Source organism: Pyxicephalus adspersus, chromosome 5 (assembly GCF_032062135.1).
Source record: "Pyxicephalus adspersus chromosome 5, UCB_Pads_2.0, whole genome shotgun sequence".
Taxonomy (NCBI): domain Eukaryota; kingdom Metazoa; phylum Chordata; class Amphibia; order Anura; family Pyxicephalidae; genus Pyxicephalus; species Pyxicephalus adspersus.
Genome location: NC_092862.1, coordinates 127,259,825 through 127,277,174, shown reverse-complemented (window position 1 = coordinate 127,277,174; position 17,350 = coordinate 127,259,825). Strand labels below are relative to the sequence as shown.

At 37.2% G+C, this 17,350-nt stretch overlaps 1 protein-coding gene across 4 annotated transcripts in view; it reads left to right on the top strand.

Moving 5' to 3' along the window:
- Nucleotides 1–2,422: 2,422 nt before the first annotated feature.
- Nucleotides 2,423–17,350, top strand: part of CCDC7 (coiled-coil domain containing 7) — a 40,808-nt gene continuing 25,880 nt past the window's right edge. For all 4 annotated transcript variants that reach the window (XM_072412656.1, XM_072412657.1, XM_072412655.1 and 1 more), the window contains exons 1-11: nucleotides 2,423–2,645; nucleotides 6,013–6,297; nucleotides 6,777–6,845; nucleotides 8,079–8,159; nucleotides 8,572–8,592; nucleotides 9,382–9,414; nucleotides 10,909–11,093; nucleotides 12,109–12,164; nucleotides 12,994–13,053; nucleotides 14,406–14,481; nucleotides 15,748–15,778. In XM_072412656.1, the coding sequence (XP_072268757.1) occupies nucleotides 6,034–6,297; nucleotides 6,777–6,845; nucleotides 8,079–8,159; nucleotides 8,572–8,592; nucleotides 9,382–9,414; nucleotides 10,909–11,093; nucleotides 12,109–12,164; nucleotides 12,994–13,053; nucleotides 14,406–14,481; nucleotides 15,748–15,778 (876 nt within the window). In that variant the 5' untranslated portion in view covers nucleotides 2,423–2,645; nucleotides 6,013–6,033. The remainder of the gene's footprint in view (nucleotides 2,646–6,012; nucleotides 6,298–6,776; nucleotides 6,846–8,078; nucleotides 8,160–8,571; nucleotides 8,593–9,381; nucleotides 9,415–10,908; nucleotides 11,094–12,108; nucleotides 12,165–12,993; nucleotides 13,054–14,405; nucleotides 14,482–15,747; nucleotides 15,779–17,350) is intronic.

Here is a 17,350-nt window from a genome sequence, read left to right as displayed (position 1 = left end):
ATGAACGATCGATTGGCCAAAAATCGTTCGTAAAAAAAGTAACCAACGACGCCGACGAACGAGGATAGTCGTTGGAAATGAACGACCGGACCGGCGGATCGGATTGGACGACGATCGTTGACCATCTATCGTGTGTACGGTCGTTCAGTGATCGTCCATGGTCTGAGCATGCGCGATGAACGAACGTTCGCTCACTTCCTGTGGTGCACGTCACTTCCTGTATCGTTCAAACGATCGCATCTATCGTGTGTACAATATCTTTGAACGATCGTGTCGTTATCTGTATGTAAAGGATCGGTGCCATACGATCGTTCGCAGATATCGTGCAGGATCGTTCGTCGTTCGTTTACCAACGATAAAAATTGGAAGTGTGTACGCAGCTTTAAGGACTGAATTTCAAATATAGCCAGTTGATGATTAGAACAACATGTAGGATTTCATGCCAAATTGTGTTCTCTTTGACGCAATGTACTTCAACCAGCTGAGCCTCCCCTTGTAGGCCATTAGACTTTTGTTTATGCTGATGTCTGGCACAAAGGGTCTGTTGGAATTTTTTAAGAATCATTTGAGATACTTCCCATATTAGTTTCATCAAACTCTTCGTTGTTGGCAAAGTGTAAATCCTTCATGATCAGGGTAAATCTGTACTCTGGCATGACTGTAGCAAAGAATGGATTGGCAAGTAATTTCTTGGTAGACCAATACCTGTTCTGCAGGGGTTTGCCCAGCACTCCCTAAAGTATCACTAAGCCCAAAAATAGCCAAATGTCATCTTTGGTCACTTCTGCCTCTTGCAAACCTCAGGTGTGGAGCAGCTAATTGTTGTGCAGCATGCCTGTTTGTCTCAATAACCTCATCAGTCAGAAACACTTGCAGGTATGCAGAGAGGTCGTTGCGTTCAGCATCAATTTTCACACAAGGTGCGCCAGTAAATAGTAATCTTGGGGACGCTGCCTGAGCCACACATTACTGACCTCAAGTTCAGATTCGTTGCTAAGTTCACTTTCACTGTCACTGTCTGATGACAAAATTCCTGGTAAGTGACTCCAAACCACTATTGCTGCTTTCTAGTTGTTCAAAAACAGATTTGCCCTGCCGAGACGCCTTTTGGATGCCATGGATGTGGTCAAGTCTCCAGTAAGCAGTCAGGAATGTTCAAGGTCAGAGACAAGTGTTCAAATGATGAAATCAAGAAGTGATGAAATAAGTCAGGAAAAGTTCAAGCAAAGGTCAGGTCAAAGAAAGGGCTTATAGTGGACAAACTGTAAATTAGGGCACTGGACAAAGCTGTTTTATGCACTAATAGTTACACTTTTGCATTTACTATTTTTTATGTATTATATTTACCTGTGATCAAGCATTTAAAAGCAGAATACAATGTACAGTACGCCTCCCTAGCGTACTGATGCTTCACGCATCACACCGAGGATGTGATGCAGAAGCCGGTCGGGGATTGCAGGTAGGAGTTTTTCTTTTCCCTACCCAAAGTGTGACTCGGGTTTACCGCTTTTTGCATGTAAAATTCACCCCGAGTCACACTCAGGAATACCACCAGAGGGGTTAATGACAGACTCACCAACTCGTTAGAGAATTTCCTGGGTAAATTTGATGATATCTGGGAGCCCTGGATCTCCTATAACCTCCCCAGCGGTAACCCCGAGTCTGACTGTAGGACTCATTCGTGTAGGAATAATTTTGTAGGCCACTTTCGCTCCTGTCTAGCGGTAATTAACCACCAACAGATTTGCTAAAAGCAAAGAACACTTGCTTGTTCCTAGAGTCAATTCTTGGTTGGGCACACCAGCAAGGTGTCACTTCATCTCCATGATGTCATGGGAGCGGATAGTTCATTACATTAACAATCATTCAAACTACCAGCCACAGAATTGATAGTGTACAGTATATGGCCATTACGATGGTGTATAAAGTCTTCATAAAACAAAGGGCTTTATTTATTAAACAGTGAATCACATATTGCCTTAAATATTCCCTCATGGGAATCTATTAGGTTCATGTGTTTCAATGGCAGTAACTCCACCAGTGAGTGTTTGAGGGAATGTCAGATTATGTATTACTTAAAGAAAATAAGACCTTAAACAAAGGATTGGAAGTATTATTATGGGAATGCAGCCCCCTGTGCCTAAAAAAATACAACAAATGTTACTTGTACTTGATTAGATGTCCATAAAGAAACGTTGAATATTGGCCATAGGAACCAGGCATGTTTTGTCTGTAACGTTAGTAGTACTGTAACAGATTAAAAAGCTATTGCCTTTATGGTTTTCATAACTACATCTACTACCAACATTTCTAACAAATGACCCCATCTAATCACCCTGTGCAATAAAGTGTTTGATAAGGGAACATAATTTTATTCTCTGTATTGTAGGGTTATTATATGAAGAAATCTGACTGGTTGCTATGGGAAACACAAGCACAACAATGGAGCTGTCTAACTTGAGTACCCTTTCCTCTGGCTGTGGCAGCCAATCAGGAAGCTTAGAGGAGTGTCCAGTCACACTAGCTTGGTGATGTAAACACAAGTGTTGTTCAGGACATCTGCGGAGGCCTGAATGCTGCTGGGCTGCTGTGTGACGTCATCAATCCACAGACGGCACCAGGAATAGTGACATAGGGCAGAATATGTAATAGTGAATATGTTATACTTCTCTTTACTGAGTTGTTATTTGTATCCTGTGATGTTCATATTTCTCTTTGTTGTCTTTTGCTATCATCTATGTACACACATTATAGGCCGTATTTTATTGCATGTAGGCTAAATTTACCTTGACAATGGACTTGATTTATTAAAGCTCTCCATGAATGGTGAAGACAGACTATCATGAGTGAACCTGGTTGATCCAGCAAACCTGGAACAGATCCAGTCCAGGACTGAAAACCTTTGCAAAGTAATGGCAAATTATTTTAAGACATCCATTCCAGGTTTGCTGGATCACCCAGATAGTCTATCTTCTCCAGTCTTGAAGAGCTTTAATAAATCGGGGCTCAATGCCTGACACTGCGCTGGCTTTGACGTGCTGAAAAATGCACAGCTTCTGACATGGGACAGTATAGAAGACAAATTACATATTAAGTATGGTAATCAGCAAAATATCAAATCCTAAAGCCATTGGTTGTCCAATCCAACAGTTTACTGATGCTGGTCACTCACGACCAGATTTCAGATTTTATCTGTAAAAGAAGAACACCTGGCGATGCACATTGCAATTAAAGACTTAGTACACACAAGCAGATCTGCTGCCAGTTATGGGCTGAACTGACCAATCAGGTATCAGAGGTCCCAAAACACTACACACATGTGTATGAGATTCCACCGTCACTCAGTTTTAATCCATACCAATCAGATTTAATTGACTCATTCATACGTGAGACTTGTGTACTTTCGATGTACTTTTGAGACGTGTGTACTTTCGATTCATAATAACCAACATGTCCCACCTATTCACAACAGATCAGAACCCCAAAAGTATCCTTTTATGACTGGCCGGCTGCTAAATTCTCTTTGGTTTCAGATCAGATCTGATTGCTTTCTTGTATCCAATAGCCCTAATTGTACCACATCTGTGCTATCTTCCTCTGACCAAAACTATATAGTGTATTGGCCTACAAACAACAAATTTTCAATTCTCTATATTTTTAATCTGACACTATAGGGACCACTATAGAGTTATTAGTAGATCTACAAGTAATTGTGCAATCAGATTGTTGAGAAGGTAAAGGTTTTAGAGGAGATTGGAAATAGGGCTATGTACACACATCAGATGATTTTCTTCCAATATGGTTGAATGGTGGGGCTTGCGTCTCAAGCAGGAATCTGGTATGTGTACAGTGGTGTCTGACAGATTCATTAACGACCAATTGAGAACAACTGATGTACAAATCCATGGAGGAAAGCACAGTGGGGTGCCGCTCGCTCCCTCTAACCCCACATCCAAAGAACAGAATTGTGCTGTGTGTACAGCCCTCTTTCATTCATCTGGCACGCTTTTGTCCTCAAAACAAAATTGAACATGTGTACTCAAGTCTTTTCTATAAGTATCCGAGTTTTAGCCACATAGCTTTGTTGTTGCTTCTATTGCACAGTGGGGCCATTGCCTATACTCTTAATTTTTCAGAGTTTATTTAGTATTAGTATAAACATTGTAATGAGTGGCAGACACAGGCTTAACATAGACTTGGGCCCTTCTCCTGAACTTACTTGGGGCCCCTGTTGGCTAAGGAAGGCTTCTAAGGTCTTTGCACCTTTCTATGTCCAACTTGATTGGAATGCTCCAGAAAAATACATAGGACTGAGTAATGGCAGATTCTTTTATTATACACATTCCAGAGCCCCTTTCAGGCCAACATAGGAAATCATATTTTGTCACTGTGCTGGCAGATCTTTGTACCAGGAATAATATTGAAGGAAAACCCAGGCGATTTAAGATGGATATTTTGTTTTTTCTTTTCAGTTAATTAGTTCTCATGGTAACCTTCCATAAACACAGATATGATCAAATACAAGAGACACCAGCAAATCTGTATCTATTACCAAAGGGCTCTTGTTGCTGTTTTGGTATTGCAACACGCTCATGCAAGAAGCTCACTGATGCATGAAATGGAGCCCAGTACACACAGAAATATTTACACCTACAATCTGATTTCTGGTTTAATCTAAAGTGAATCTAGAAGAAATTTAGCAGCAACTGTTCACAAGACACTGATGTTTTGTGTTCTAATAGGTTGGGAGTAGAATGCGTATGTTCGTAAACATCCAATGAATGTATACAACTTGTCCCCAGTGTACAAACCATGTACATCTATTCAAATTTCTGAACACTTTCTTATTTTTTCGAAGTGCAAAACATTATTAGACTATTGACTGATTTTTTAAAGATTAGATTATAGATTGAATCTGTCAGTCAAATATTGGCATAAACTTCGCCTGTGAACTACCAGTCAGACCTCCTACATGGGTCTGATGGATGTCAGATGATGGCCACTAGAAACCATCTTTTGTGATCTTTTCCAGTGATTGGAGAACAAATGAGAGCTGTGTACATTCTCCTAGATTGTAAACTCTTCGAGCAGGGTCCACCTCCTCCTGTGTCACTGACTGTATCTGTCTGTCATTTGCAACCCGTATTTAATGTACAGCGCTGCATAATAGATTGGCTACAAATAAATTACTGTTTATTAATAGTTAAATTATTAATAATATTAATAATAATAATATTAATGATATAGACAAGACTGTTCTGTTAAATAGAGAGGGGAGGGGGAAGACAAGCCAGCGGCACCCTGCTGTTTTCTTTTTCATAGGATATTGACTACTCTTCACTCCTATGGAGGAGAGCACAGTGGGGTGCCACTCACTCGTCCTCCACCTCCCCTCTCTATGGAACAGAATAAACTCTGTGTGCCTGATTTATAAAATCTCTCTAGGATTGAAGACAATAGATTATAATGGGAGAACCTGGGTGATCCAGCAAACCTGGAATGAATCTGGTCCTGGATTAAAACATTTGCCAACTTTTAGCAATTTGATTTGTAATAAATTCATTCCAGGTTTGATGGTACACCCAAGTACCCCATGTACAGCTCTCATTCATTTATGTCACTAGAAATTATCACAAAAGATCATTTCTAGTGACAATTCTCCGATGTCTATTAGATGTCTGTATGAGGCCAGGCTTTTCTTAGCAGTGCAGCCACAGTTGGTCTGGTAAGCATGTGAAATGACCCTACAGCTTCTTCACTGTTATGTTTTTATGTCAATTTATTACCTATTAAAACAATGAATCAGCTTTTAAAAGCTTAGCTTAAAAGCCTAACATTTTTCCATGTGGCACCACCGGTGACCCAAGTAATTGTCTGTGTTGTAGAGGAATGGCCTAATTAAAAGGACATGACCCTTTACTGCAAATGTGCTGTACCTTCAGGTAGCAGTTATGGTCCAGCTTTTAAAGATTAATTCCTCAGTAATTTTTTTTCTTTTATTCAATAAACCAGGATCACCAGCTCTCTGCAACCATGAGACGTACTACAGAGAGTTCTGTAAATGGCAAGAACGATACCAACAGAACACCAGCGAGTAGAAAGAAAACAACACCCATTCCCAAAGAAAAACAGCTAACAAAAACAGCAGTGGAAGAACCTTTTACAATGGAAAAGAAACCTGCACCTGAGGTGGAAACTGTCCTACAATATGCAATTCCACTGGCAGGGCCTGAGAGCCGAATCAGGGCTGAAACTTCAATAAATGAAATGAAACAGATACGCAACAAACTCAGTGAGGTAAAACATTTTTGTAATGGTCCCATACAGTAACAAAGTTCTGTTTTTAGGGTGGGGCAAACTGGGCACAAGGGTCTCAATTGACAGAATTGTAGGGGTGCAGGGAGCTGAAACTATGCACATTTGGGGCTCTTACTTTATATTTGCCCAGGGCCCCTTTTGGTCCAAAAGTGTCCCTAAAAAAAGCCTAGAAAAATACAGACCATATTTTTTACCTTTTTTTCATGTTAACGTGGTACATGCTCTTAAACTTGAATTCTAAAAAGTATGTGAGGTTTAAATATTTGCTTTAAGCATGGTTCTTACATGTTTGTATGTGTTATGATTCTATGAAAAATGTTCCTATAAGTGTTCAAACTATTACCCATATTTTCAGGGTCCTCATTCAGAAACACAAAACACAGTTAGAAGTTTGCCTTACAGACTTTGTTTTCTCTTAAACACATGCTAATTCTTTGTGCTTTATTTGTTCCTAATAGTATGTCAGAAATCTGGAAGATATGTATAATGAAAGCAGTGGAGAAATGACCAAGGAGTCTTCACCTGCAGTAAGAACACATTTACCATCTCTGTATAAGGAGAAATGAATCCCACAAGAGGCTGTTATTTCATTTAGGTTGGACAATCATAGTGTGTTTAATTGATTACCTTAGGCTGGGTAATGATGCAAGAATTTTAGCAACCTAAACAAACGTTGGTGATGAGTGAATATCTAGCGTTACTTCCTACATCACTTAGCGATCCATTGAGCTGGATCACCAAACAACCATCACGAATGACAACTATTACTTTCTAATGGAAAAATTGCAGTACCTTCCTTTTGTCTCCCGAAATGATCAATAACAATTGTTTTAGGCAACAATGACTGAACATGTGTATACAGCCTAATAGGGCTTAATGGTATCTCCCACATATATTAGTTAGATGATGTCTCATGATCAGTTTGTTTTTCATCCCCTCTCCCGAGATGAAATGTGCTTCTTTGTGTGGTATGAGGAATCCATCTGACAAAGATAGCACAATCATTTGACTTAGTATGGAGAATTTTTTTTTCCGCTGACAAATGTAGGTAGCCAACATCTATATATATAAATGGTTCATTTACGCTTTAAAGCAGAACTAAGTTCCACTTTTTTAATGTAAATTTGTATTGAAACTTTTACAAAATAATTAATTTTAAACAATACAACAAACTAATACAGAAGAACAAAAGTGTACATAAAATCAAACATACAAATACAAGTATAGGTCCTGACAAGAAAAGAATACAAATCAAATGTAGTATGAATATGTAGGCCACATTTAAGCCAAATACCAGGCTTAGTTTATCATATGTGGGTAACAAAAGACAAAAGTATAATACCTTATATATATCTCTATTCATCTAAAGCTTGTAAATATGTTACATTTTTCAAATATCCATCATTTTCCTACTTCTTAGCATGAGAACCTACATATCCTTCCCCAGGAGAACTATTTAACAATAAAAGGGGGAGAAAGGAAGGGAAGAACATATAGTACACCAAGATAAAGGCCAAAGAAAGTTCCATTTCCACGATCCACGATCAGGCAGATCATTATTGCAGAAAGGTACAGACAATGACCCTCCTCCAATAATTCCATTTACCTGCCTGATCGCTTCGGGTATCTGGCAAAAAAAGATGCACATTTAGCGCTATTAGGAAGAAAGCACAAAGTTTTTATGTATTAAGTGGGAAATTAATATTTATTATTTCATATTTATTAATTGTATTTATTCAGCCAAATATTACTTATTTTAGGAGAAACCACTATGTGCTTTTCTGTCCACGTGCCACTCTGCTGCCAATGAACTGGACATCACAATTCACGCAGAATATCAGGTAAGAAATATTAGATTTTCAGCAGTTCATTAGTGTTGCAATTTCATCTGAATTATCCTACCTAGAAATCAGTTTTAGAAAGGGGAACAAATAAAATATTTTATTCAGAGTTTAAGTATATGTCTAGGAAAAACCTTTTGCTCTTGTTTTTGTTTCAATAGTAAGGGTTTGAACAGAAAATTAGGAAATGTTAAAATGTTGGTGTTGTCCCTAGAACAAAAAGTAAAGGATACTCTTTAAATAGAAAAATTATTCTGGGGGCAAATGTTGAAATTCTACACTCTGGTGAAGTGATATGGTATAGGGTCAACAAAAAATAGGCTAATGGCAGTTCCCTACTCCACACAAATTTAAAATAAAATTTGTTCCTGCAGTATTATTTTATAATTATGTTTTTGTTTTCTTTTATCAGATATTGGAGTCTTTGCACCTGGTATGTTCAGTTTATAATCTAGCACATGTGATTAAAAATATAAACTTTATTTTTGAGTACTGTAGTATATTTTAACAATATTTTATGGTAAATTGCATGCAAACCCTAAATCTATTTTTCAAAATGTTTGGCAACATGTGTCACTATGTACAGGTATCTTAAGCAAATGATGTGATTTTATTTGGTAGGTTTCTAGGATGGAGATTCTTACAGTAGTTACTGCTGCAGTCTGACAATGCTAATAATCTAAAGTCTTGGAATCAGTTGTAGTGTTTGTCAGCCTGTTGTGTGCATTCTTCCAGCTGGTCATTGGGCTCCCTACTTAAAACGTTAGCCCATTGACCAAGTTGGGAGGTGAACATAATAGGCTTTATTGCAGTAACAGACAAAGCCAACATATCTTTCATATAACAAGAATTATCTATCTTTTATATTACCAATATTATTTTTACTTTTTGAGGAAAACAGGGAATGAAAAAAAAGCTTAATGTATGGCCAGTTGACATCTATTACATTGTTACCTTTTCAGTTATTAGATTTCTAGGTCTATATAATAATATATAATAATCTAGATGGTAATATAAATATCATGGCTCATTAGATATTCTATGCTTACATAATATACAGTACTAATAAACGCAAGATGCACTGAACAAAAACCTTGCCTACTACAGAAATGTTGGTAGTATGGTGAAGAATTGTCACACCACATTAAAGCTGTTTCGTGTTTTAGAATTGGTCTATATAAAGTGTGCACAGCCCATAAATAACTTTAATTTTGTCTTGCAGTGGTATGGTAAGGAAGTGCAGCTTCTAGAACAGGTGAAAATTTTAGCAAATTTTCATTTTATGTGCATTTTTTGTATACGTAAAAAGTAATTCTTTGTACGGGATGTCACAGTTTCCTGTTTTATACATTTATTCATGGCTATGCTTTATACATGTAGGACATTAAGAAACCTAAATAGGACCTATATGTGGCCAATCTCTCTTTTAGCTTGTCTAACTGAGGAGTTTTGAAACAGGAATAAGAAAAAAAAAATCTCTGTTTCCATGAACTAGTGAGAGCGTTTTTTTTTCTTGTGTTTAATGTTTCAGTTAATGGGTGACCACAGGCACACCATGACTTTCAATAAAGCCTGGCAGGTATGAATAACAAGCATTCCAAATGTCTGACTTAAGACATTGGATAATTTGCATAGCCACCCTCAGGCATGCAAGAATAGATTATATTTAGGGATCTAAACAAATTTGCTTTAACTAAAAAAAGCTAGATGCTTTTCTAGAAGCACAGAATATAACAGAGTATTAAAATTGATCCAGGAAATATCCGATTGCCTCAAGGAATTAGGAGGGAATTTTTTCCCCTGTTTTGAGCAAATTGTAGCAGGGATTTTTTTTTTGCCTTTTCTCTGGATATACTATGTCCATAGGGTTTCTAAGTATCTAAGATATGTTTATTTACCTAGTGGTTGAACTTGATGGTCTTTTTTCAAACTGACTTACTATGTAACTAAAAAACACATTTTGTTTAAAATTATTTTTTTCTGTGAAAAGCGTGCTCCAATTAAACTTTATACTGACTTTTTTTCTCAGTATACTTGAGGCACCTTGGTTCAAGTGCAGGAGCAATAGGAATGTAGCATGCATAAATAGACTTTACACTTCTCCCCAGCGGGATGTCACTATTCTTTTTGTACTGAAACCTAGGAATTATTCTGGCCTATATTTGTGTTGTTGATATCATGGTATAGAATGTCATTTTGTAAAGAATACCAATAGATTTGGTCTCTATTTTTTAAAATTGCAACATTTATTCATTTTTAAGATAGAGTCAGAAAAGGTTAGAATCTCTGAGAAGTTTTAATTGCAGTCTGTATTGTTGATTGGGAGAATTATCCTTCTATTTGTCTTGTTGTCTATTGCCAATAGTCAATATATCACACATAGGTACATCCTACATTCTAGAATTATCATGAAGGAATAAAGTGAGAAAAAAATCTACCACTAGTGACCAATCTTGTGCTAACAAATATTTAAGGGTTAAAATCCTAAAATTTCCGTATCCAACCTGCCCCTCCTTTACCATGCACATTCCTCTTGGCCACCAGTGACATCATCCATCAAATTTATCAGCTAACGAGGAGGAGAAGGAACAAACCAGATATAAAGTTTCTGGTCCCTGGTTACAATTTGTACAGTAAAACATAAAAAGTTTAGCGGAAAAATCCACCACGTACATTGATACATCATTTAGGTCTATAAAAATATTTTGTGACAGTTACGCAGGATGTTTTCTTTTTTTACCTGACTTAGTTAATTGAAGCAGACATGACAACAACCGAAAATGCAATGGAATCCCCTGACACAATAGCTGAACTTATTGATCACCTGAAACAAAGCTTCCACAAACTGGATGGAATAAAAAGTCAATTTCAAGATCTTCTGAAAACATATTCCCAGGATCCTCCTTCAGGGCCAGTTGTTGAGCCAATCACAACGTAAGTAGAATAAATATATTTTCCACTTTCAACAAGATAACGGAAAACCTTTCTATACCCTAGAATGAGCCGACAAGGTTTGTCCATTTCAGAATAACTACCATCAGCTGCTAAGGCTCAGTCATTTTGGGAGTGGATAAAACTATGGGTTAGAAGGATATTAACCACTAGGTATTGTTTAAGGGTATTCAATATATGTGTTTATAAAACAGAGACTCTGACATTCTGTCAGACATTCCCTGGTGGGAATCAATTACTGCCATTGAAACACATGGACCTGGAAGATTCCCATGAGGCAATGCTGAAGGTAATATCTGATTTCCTGTTTATAAATAAAGCACAATCAGTCCCCAAGAGAGCATCTTCCTATAACTGTCAGACCAGTTTGGATAGACTGAAGCTTTTTTATGCCAGTCATGGTTAACCATTGTTTATATAGTGGGTCTAGGTGTGTTGTGTAACCACTGCAAACATTAACAATATACAGTAGAACCTCGGTTATCCGGCACCCACGGGAAAGGCCGATTCCGGATAAGTCTAATTTCCAGGTTAACTGAGGTTAATCTGAAACTGAGGTTTCTCAGCCATTCAGCACCAGACTTGAATGGGGACACTTTGCTACCATCAACCTCTAGTGCTGAATGGCTGAGAAAAGGAAAACCCTGATGACATTTGAGCCGTCTTCAGGGTTTCTCTTTTCTCAGCCAATCACAGAACGGAGCAATCAGTGGAGCTGTGCTCTGCTCTCCTGATAGCTCCGCTCTCCTGATTGCTCCGGCAGCCCTAGCGCAGCTGTGATATGTGTTCTTGGATGCAGAACACATGACATAGCTCCGCTAGGGCTGCAGGAGCAATCAGACGAGCGGAGCTGTCAGGTGCCGGTTATCTAAATTTTCTTGTTATATGATTTCCGGATAACTGGGGTTCTACTTTTTGGCAATACTAATACTCAAAGGAAAAAAAAGAAAACACAATCCCATCTTAAACAATATTTAAAGATACTTTGTTTTTTTAGGGTGAAGAAAGCAAAGAAGGCACGTGATAAACACAATTTAAAGAATGCATCAACTTGTAAGATTTTGTTTTATTTACATGTACAGTCTTAGAATGATAGGCAATTTTTGCATTACCACATTCAAACCTTGCAAATGACCAGTGAGTGAAGCGTGTTTAAATGTAGCATATGGTTTTAAGGGTAAAAACAGTGGTTATCATTACGCTTTCTCAGCTGCGGTGCCTTTGTTTTTTTTTCTTGGACAGTATAAGAATTTAACTTGTGAAAATGTTCCGTACTTCTGTAAGCTTCTTCCAGGTGATTTATTTTTCTTTCTATTACCAAACACTGGTGGCTGATTGCCTAGCTTTTAAAGTCAATTTATAAGTCTAGAGACATGGGAGCTGATTTTGCTAACTTAACAGTTCAGATTTAGAGTTTTGTCTTGTTCACTCTTGCTCCCCTACAGAAAGGGTAGGTGCACCTAACCCAACCCACCTTACCTCTACCTTTTGTAATAGGGTGCCTTGCTATTATCAGTTATCATTGTTCCCAGTGATCTTTGTGGACTACAGAACACTGCATACATTTTATAGAAATGTTAAAAGGGATGATGATCTTTAGTACTGTCCTAGGGTAACAATGCTAATACTCAATAGATGTAGTACAATTGGTATACATTTGGTTGCATTACATTACATTTTTGTTATTGAGTTTTAGAAGTTTTATGCTTTCAATAGATGGTCAGCTACTTATGTTACTTTATATGCATGCTAGATAAATTGCCTGTGTCTACGTATCACCTACATTTACAACAAAATCAAAATAGCATTTAAATACAATAATAAGCAGAATTTTTATACATACTGTACCTCACTTCCAGATGATTTTTTTCTGTCATTACAGATCAAGGAACACAAAATGTTGTGACAAAGTTGCAGAACCTAATTAGCAGTAAGGATGCCTGTAAGTTTTATTTCTGTGCCATCCTTTCCTGGACCCCTGGGTCTAGAAATATTGTTCACTAGGTCATTTTCTTTTCAAACTCCGCTATAACCTTTGGAGCAATAAACTAAATTTGTAATATAGCAACATGATCACCTTACTGCTTCTCCCCTTATTTTTCTTGTGCACCCCTGTTGTTCTGTGTAATCACCAGGAGAGAGGAAGATATCTTGTGGGTTTGTAGAAGCACTTAACACATTCTCCTTCAGGGGTGATTGGTCTAATGCTGTCATGTAGTAGCAGGAAGGAAGTCAGCCATTAGAAAAATCTAACAAGAATTTTTTTTTTCCTTTCAATAAGTTTTTATTGGGTTTTCAGTATAAAATATTAATAAACATGACACACAAAAAATAAAACGAACAATCCACAAACATAACATAACGTTTACCAAAAGGTCCCTTACATCAGGGGGTGATAAACATTCATATATTAACCTGAAAGTTCAGCGTGTTAGATGTATAACATAGGTATACGAATGGGCCTCCTCATGAAACCCAGCAATTAGCAATCCTTCTAACAATAGAACAACTAACCTTACCCCAGTGAAAGGCACTTACCATTAACAACCTGACAAGACAGACATACAAGGGAAAAAAAGGGGAGGAAGGGGAGGGGAAGGACCAAATACCGTACGATGTGGCTTTAATATTTCCAGTTGTGCACTGGCAAAAAGGAAGTGCATCCATCATCCCACTCATAGTAAAATCTGCTAGCAGATAGTTCTCAATCCATGAATCCCATACCTTCCTGAAAATGTTTAAGCAGTTTTGGAGTCTGGCTACCATATTTTCATTTATCAGATACCAAATTACTTTCCTCTTCACCAGTACCACAGAAGGCAAGCCAGACAACCAGGACATGGCCAGTGTCTGCTTCGCAGCTGTGAATACAAATGAGATGAAACTGACTCTTGGAGATTCCTTGGGGACACAGCATCAAGAGAGTCTCAAACAGATCTGTATGGATACCTCTGCCCAATAGAGTATAAATAATTTGGTAAACACCCATCCAGAACCTCTTCATTTTAAGGCATTGCCACCAAATATGGTACAGGGTGCCAGCCAACCCACAAGATTTTTTTTTACAGCTTACACAGGCATTATTTTGGCTAAGCTATTTGTTTTCATGCTTCCATATGAGCCTGAAAAAGGCGTGGACATCCTATAATCAGTAAAGATTTATTCACAGCGCAGACTAAGCCTTTAACTTAAAGCAGAGAACCCAAAAGAGAGTAAATAAACATGTACCTAACAGAATCTATAAAATAAATAAATATATCATACAATATATTATATGTTTTATGCTTTCCACAGATACAAATGAAGCATTTGAAAAGATTATCCAAGAAGTTGGGAAAACAATTAACTCACAAGAAGATAAATTTGAAAAGTAAGTTGAAACATTTTTTAAAGTTAAGGAAGAATATTATGTCAGGAATTACTGGTCAATTACTTAATGTAGGCACATAGCATTGAGAAGAAATGTGGGTGATATTCTTGCAAACCCAACATACAAACTCTATTCAGATAGGACTTAAACATTTGTTCTATGTCCTAGTTTTGTAGTTGACTGATTTATGTTCCTTCCTCTCTAATTCTCCAAGACCAGTTACAGGGTTTTCCAGGCAGTAATTGAATATTTACACTTATAAATCCTGTATGCTCATATAAAGGTAATTGTGGATCCAATTTGGGCACTTTGCTAGTTTACAGTACAATATACCACCAAGAAAACTGCATATACAAAGCATCAACAATGAAGATTCAACAGTAGGGCACACGTGGCCGAGCTAGAACCTTTTTTTTATTATACACCAGTTGTTCACAGTTGATCACTATTCCTGACAACTTCACCTTATACTGTGACCCTTGCTTGTTATACAGAAGTTTGGTAAACAAATTAGCCACTATGCTATGCATCTCACCTAATAAAAAAAGCCAAATCCTTCTGATGTTGGTTAGGGCAATTAAGCACACAATTCTTCATGCTAGGTGATAAGTAGGATTGAATACATTTCTTTATAGGTTTCACTATAGTTTGATGAATCACCATAGCTAACAACTACATAAGTAGTGGCATTCAACCACTGCAATTCAAAGAATCTTTAAATCATATTTTTAAGATACTCTTTAAATAAGCATGAGGGTGTTTGGTAGTATTATTGGTAATAAAACAGTTCTGAATACCCCCTCTTTGTTAGTAGATGTTAACACAACCACAAAATTCTCATATATACAAAAATATATCTTGAAATCTTCAATTCAAAGATGTTCTTCCCTTGGATCTCTTGCTGCAGAAATACAGCTACGAGGCTGTAGGTAAAGAATTATTTAGGGAAATTCATGTACCAGGAAGTACTTTTATGTTTAGGAGGAACTCCAAAAATATATATGCTTCAGGGTACTTCTTAGGAATAATTAAAACTTCTAAACTTTCTTTATGCCATAGTAAATCTTTAGTTTAAATTCATTTCTACTAATACTGTACTGTAAAATCAGGAGGTGCTGTGGGGCTGATAGGTCAGATTTGCAAATAAACTTGGTCTCTTTTACTGAAATATTAGTTTAGAGTTTATCTAAGAAGAGTCAATGAAAGCAACAGAGAATATGTATTTTACTTTTATCTTTGTTTTTTCATATTTCCTGGTTAACATAGGCTTGAAAAGGAGAATAAAGAGACAGAACAAGTAAGTCTGGTTATGTTTCATCAAACCTACTGTACCTACAGTATATGTACCACTGAAAAAAACCTTCAGCATGTCGATTGACCCATATAGCCTTAGACCCATAATGCGATAATGCGCTATTCACATCATATACATGTGTGCTCAAGCTGGCATTGTGGTTGGAAAGTCAGAGCAAATGCTACTCTTTCTGTTCACTAGAGTGATATTCTTTGAATTTGTCTGAGAAAGAAACAAGTCTAAAAACGTTGTACCTTGCCCCGGATGAAAGATATTTTTTTTTAGATGATAAAAGTTGGCATTGGCTGCAGATTTTATAAAAAAATCTAACAGCATAACATGGTGTATGTATGTTGTATGTGTTATCTTGACATTATTAAAGTAATACTAAACTTTAATTAAAACTCATTCTAAAACACAATCCCCAGCCGCATATATTAAACAGAGAATGTATATTTTGTTTTTTTCGTTGTCACCAATGATCTAATGTTAGTAGCTATGGGCTCAGTTCCTAAGAGCCTCAGATCTTAAAACAGGTTAAAAATGTAAAAACATTTCCCAAACACCTAGCTTTAACTTGATCCATTGGCTGACTAAAACCCAGCTCTCACTAACACCTGCAAATTTTAGAAAGGCCTTGAATGGAATCCATAACACTTAACTTTCCTTCTACTACCCAAACATAACCCTTAACCAACATGAAAATGTATCCTTAACGCTAACCCTAACCCTATCATTTGCACTTTTACTTCAACCTTATTTGCTACTTACCCCAACCCTTTACCTTACCCAAACACTTAAACCCCTAAACTGAAATTTTAATTTAAAGAGGGCCTTCTGCTAAAATGGAATGTCTGCATACACTTACCATATGTCCTCCCAGTCTCCAAATCATCTACACTTAGTAGGGGAAAGTTGTACCTTAAAAGAAAAAAATAGAATTAAGCTCACCTTACCCCCATAATCCTCTTACAGAACCTGGGCCATGATGATCATCATCCTTCCAAGAAGATGCTCTTGAAATGGAGTGCAGTGTTTTTCTATGAGATCTCATCTGCTCTGATTTCCTTAGGATCATTTTCACCAAAACTCAATGAAGTTCTGGTGACGTCAAGGCCATATGGCTGCTTTCACTGATGTAACCACATGACCATTCCAACAAAGTAATCTTCAATGGGAAACTCAATCAAGTTTTGCAAAAAGACATCTTTAATTCAATTCACAAATTGACAATACTGCAGAAAAATCACCCCTATATAAATGGGCAAGCCAAACACAGCTTTCTTAGGACTGGAGTGTATTCTAGGTTTAAGGAGCTGTATATGTTTGAAAGTTTCAATTTATTTATAGAATTTAAACCCCAATGTTGTTTACTTTGTTAGTATACTAAGTGTGGGGACCATGCATTTGCCAGCAGGCCGTTAATCTTTTGCTTGGTACAATGAGCCTGATTATTAAAGCTCTCCAAGGCTGGAGAGGATACACTTTCATCAGTAAATCTGGGTAATCCAGCAAACCTGGAATGGATTTCCTAAAACTCATTAGCTGTTTGTTAGCAAATGTTTTCAATCCTGG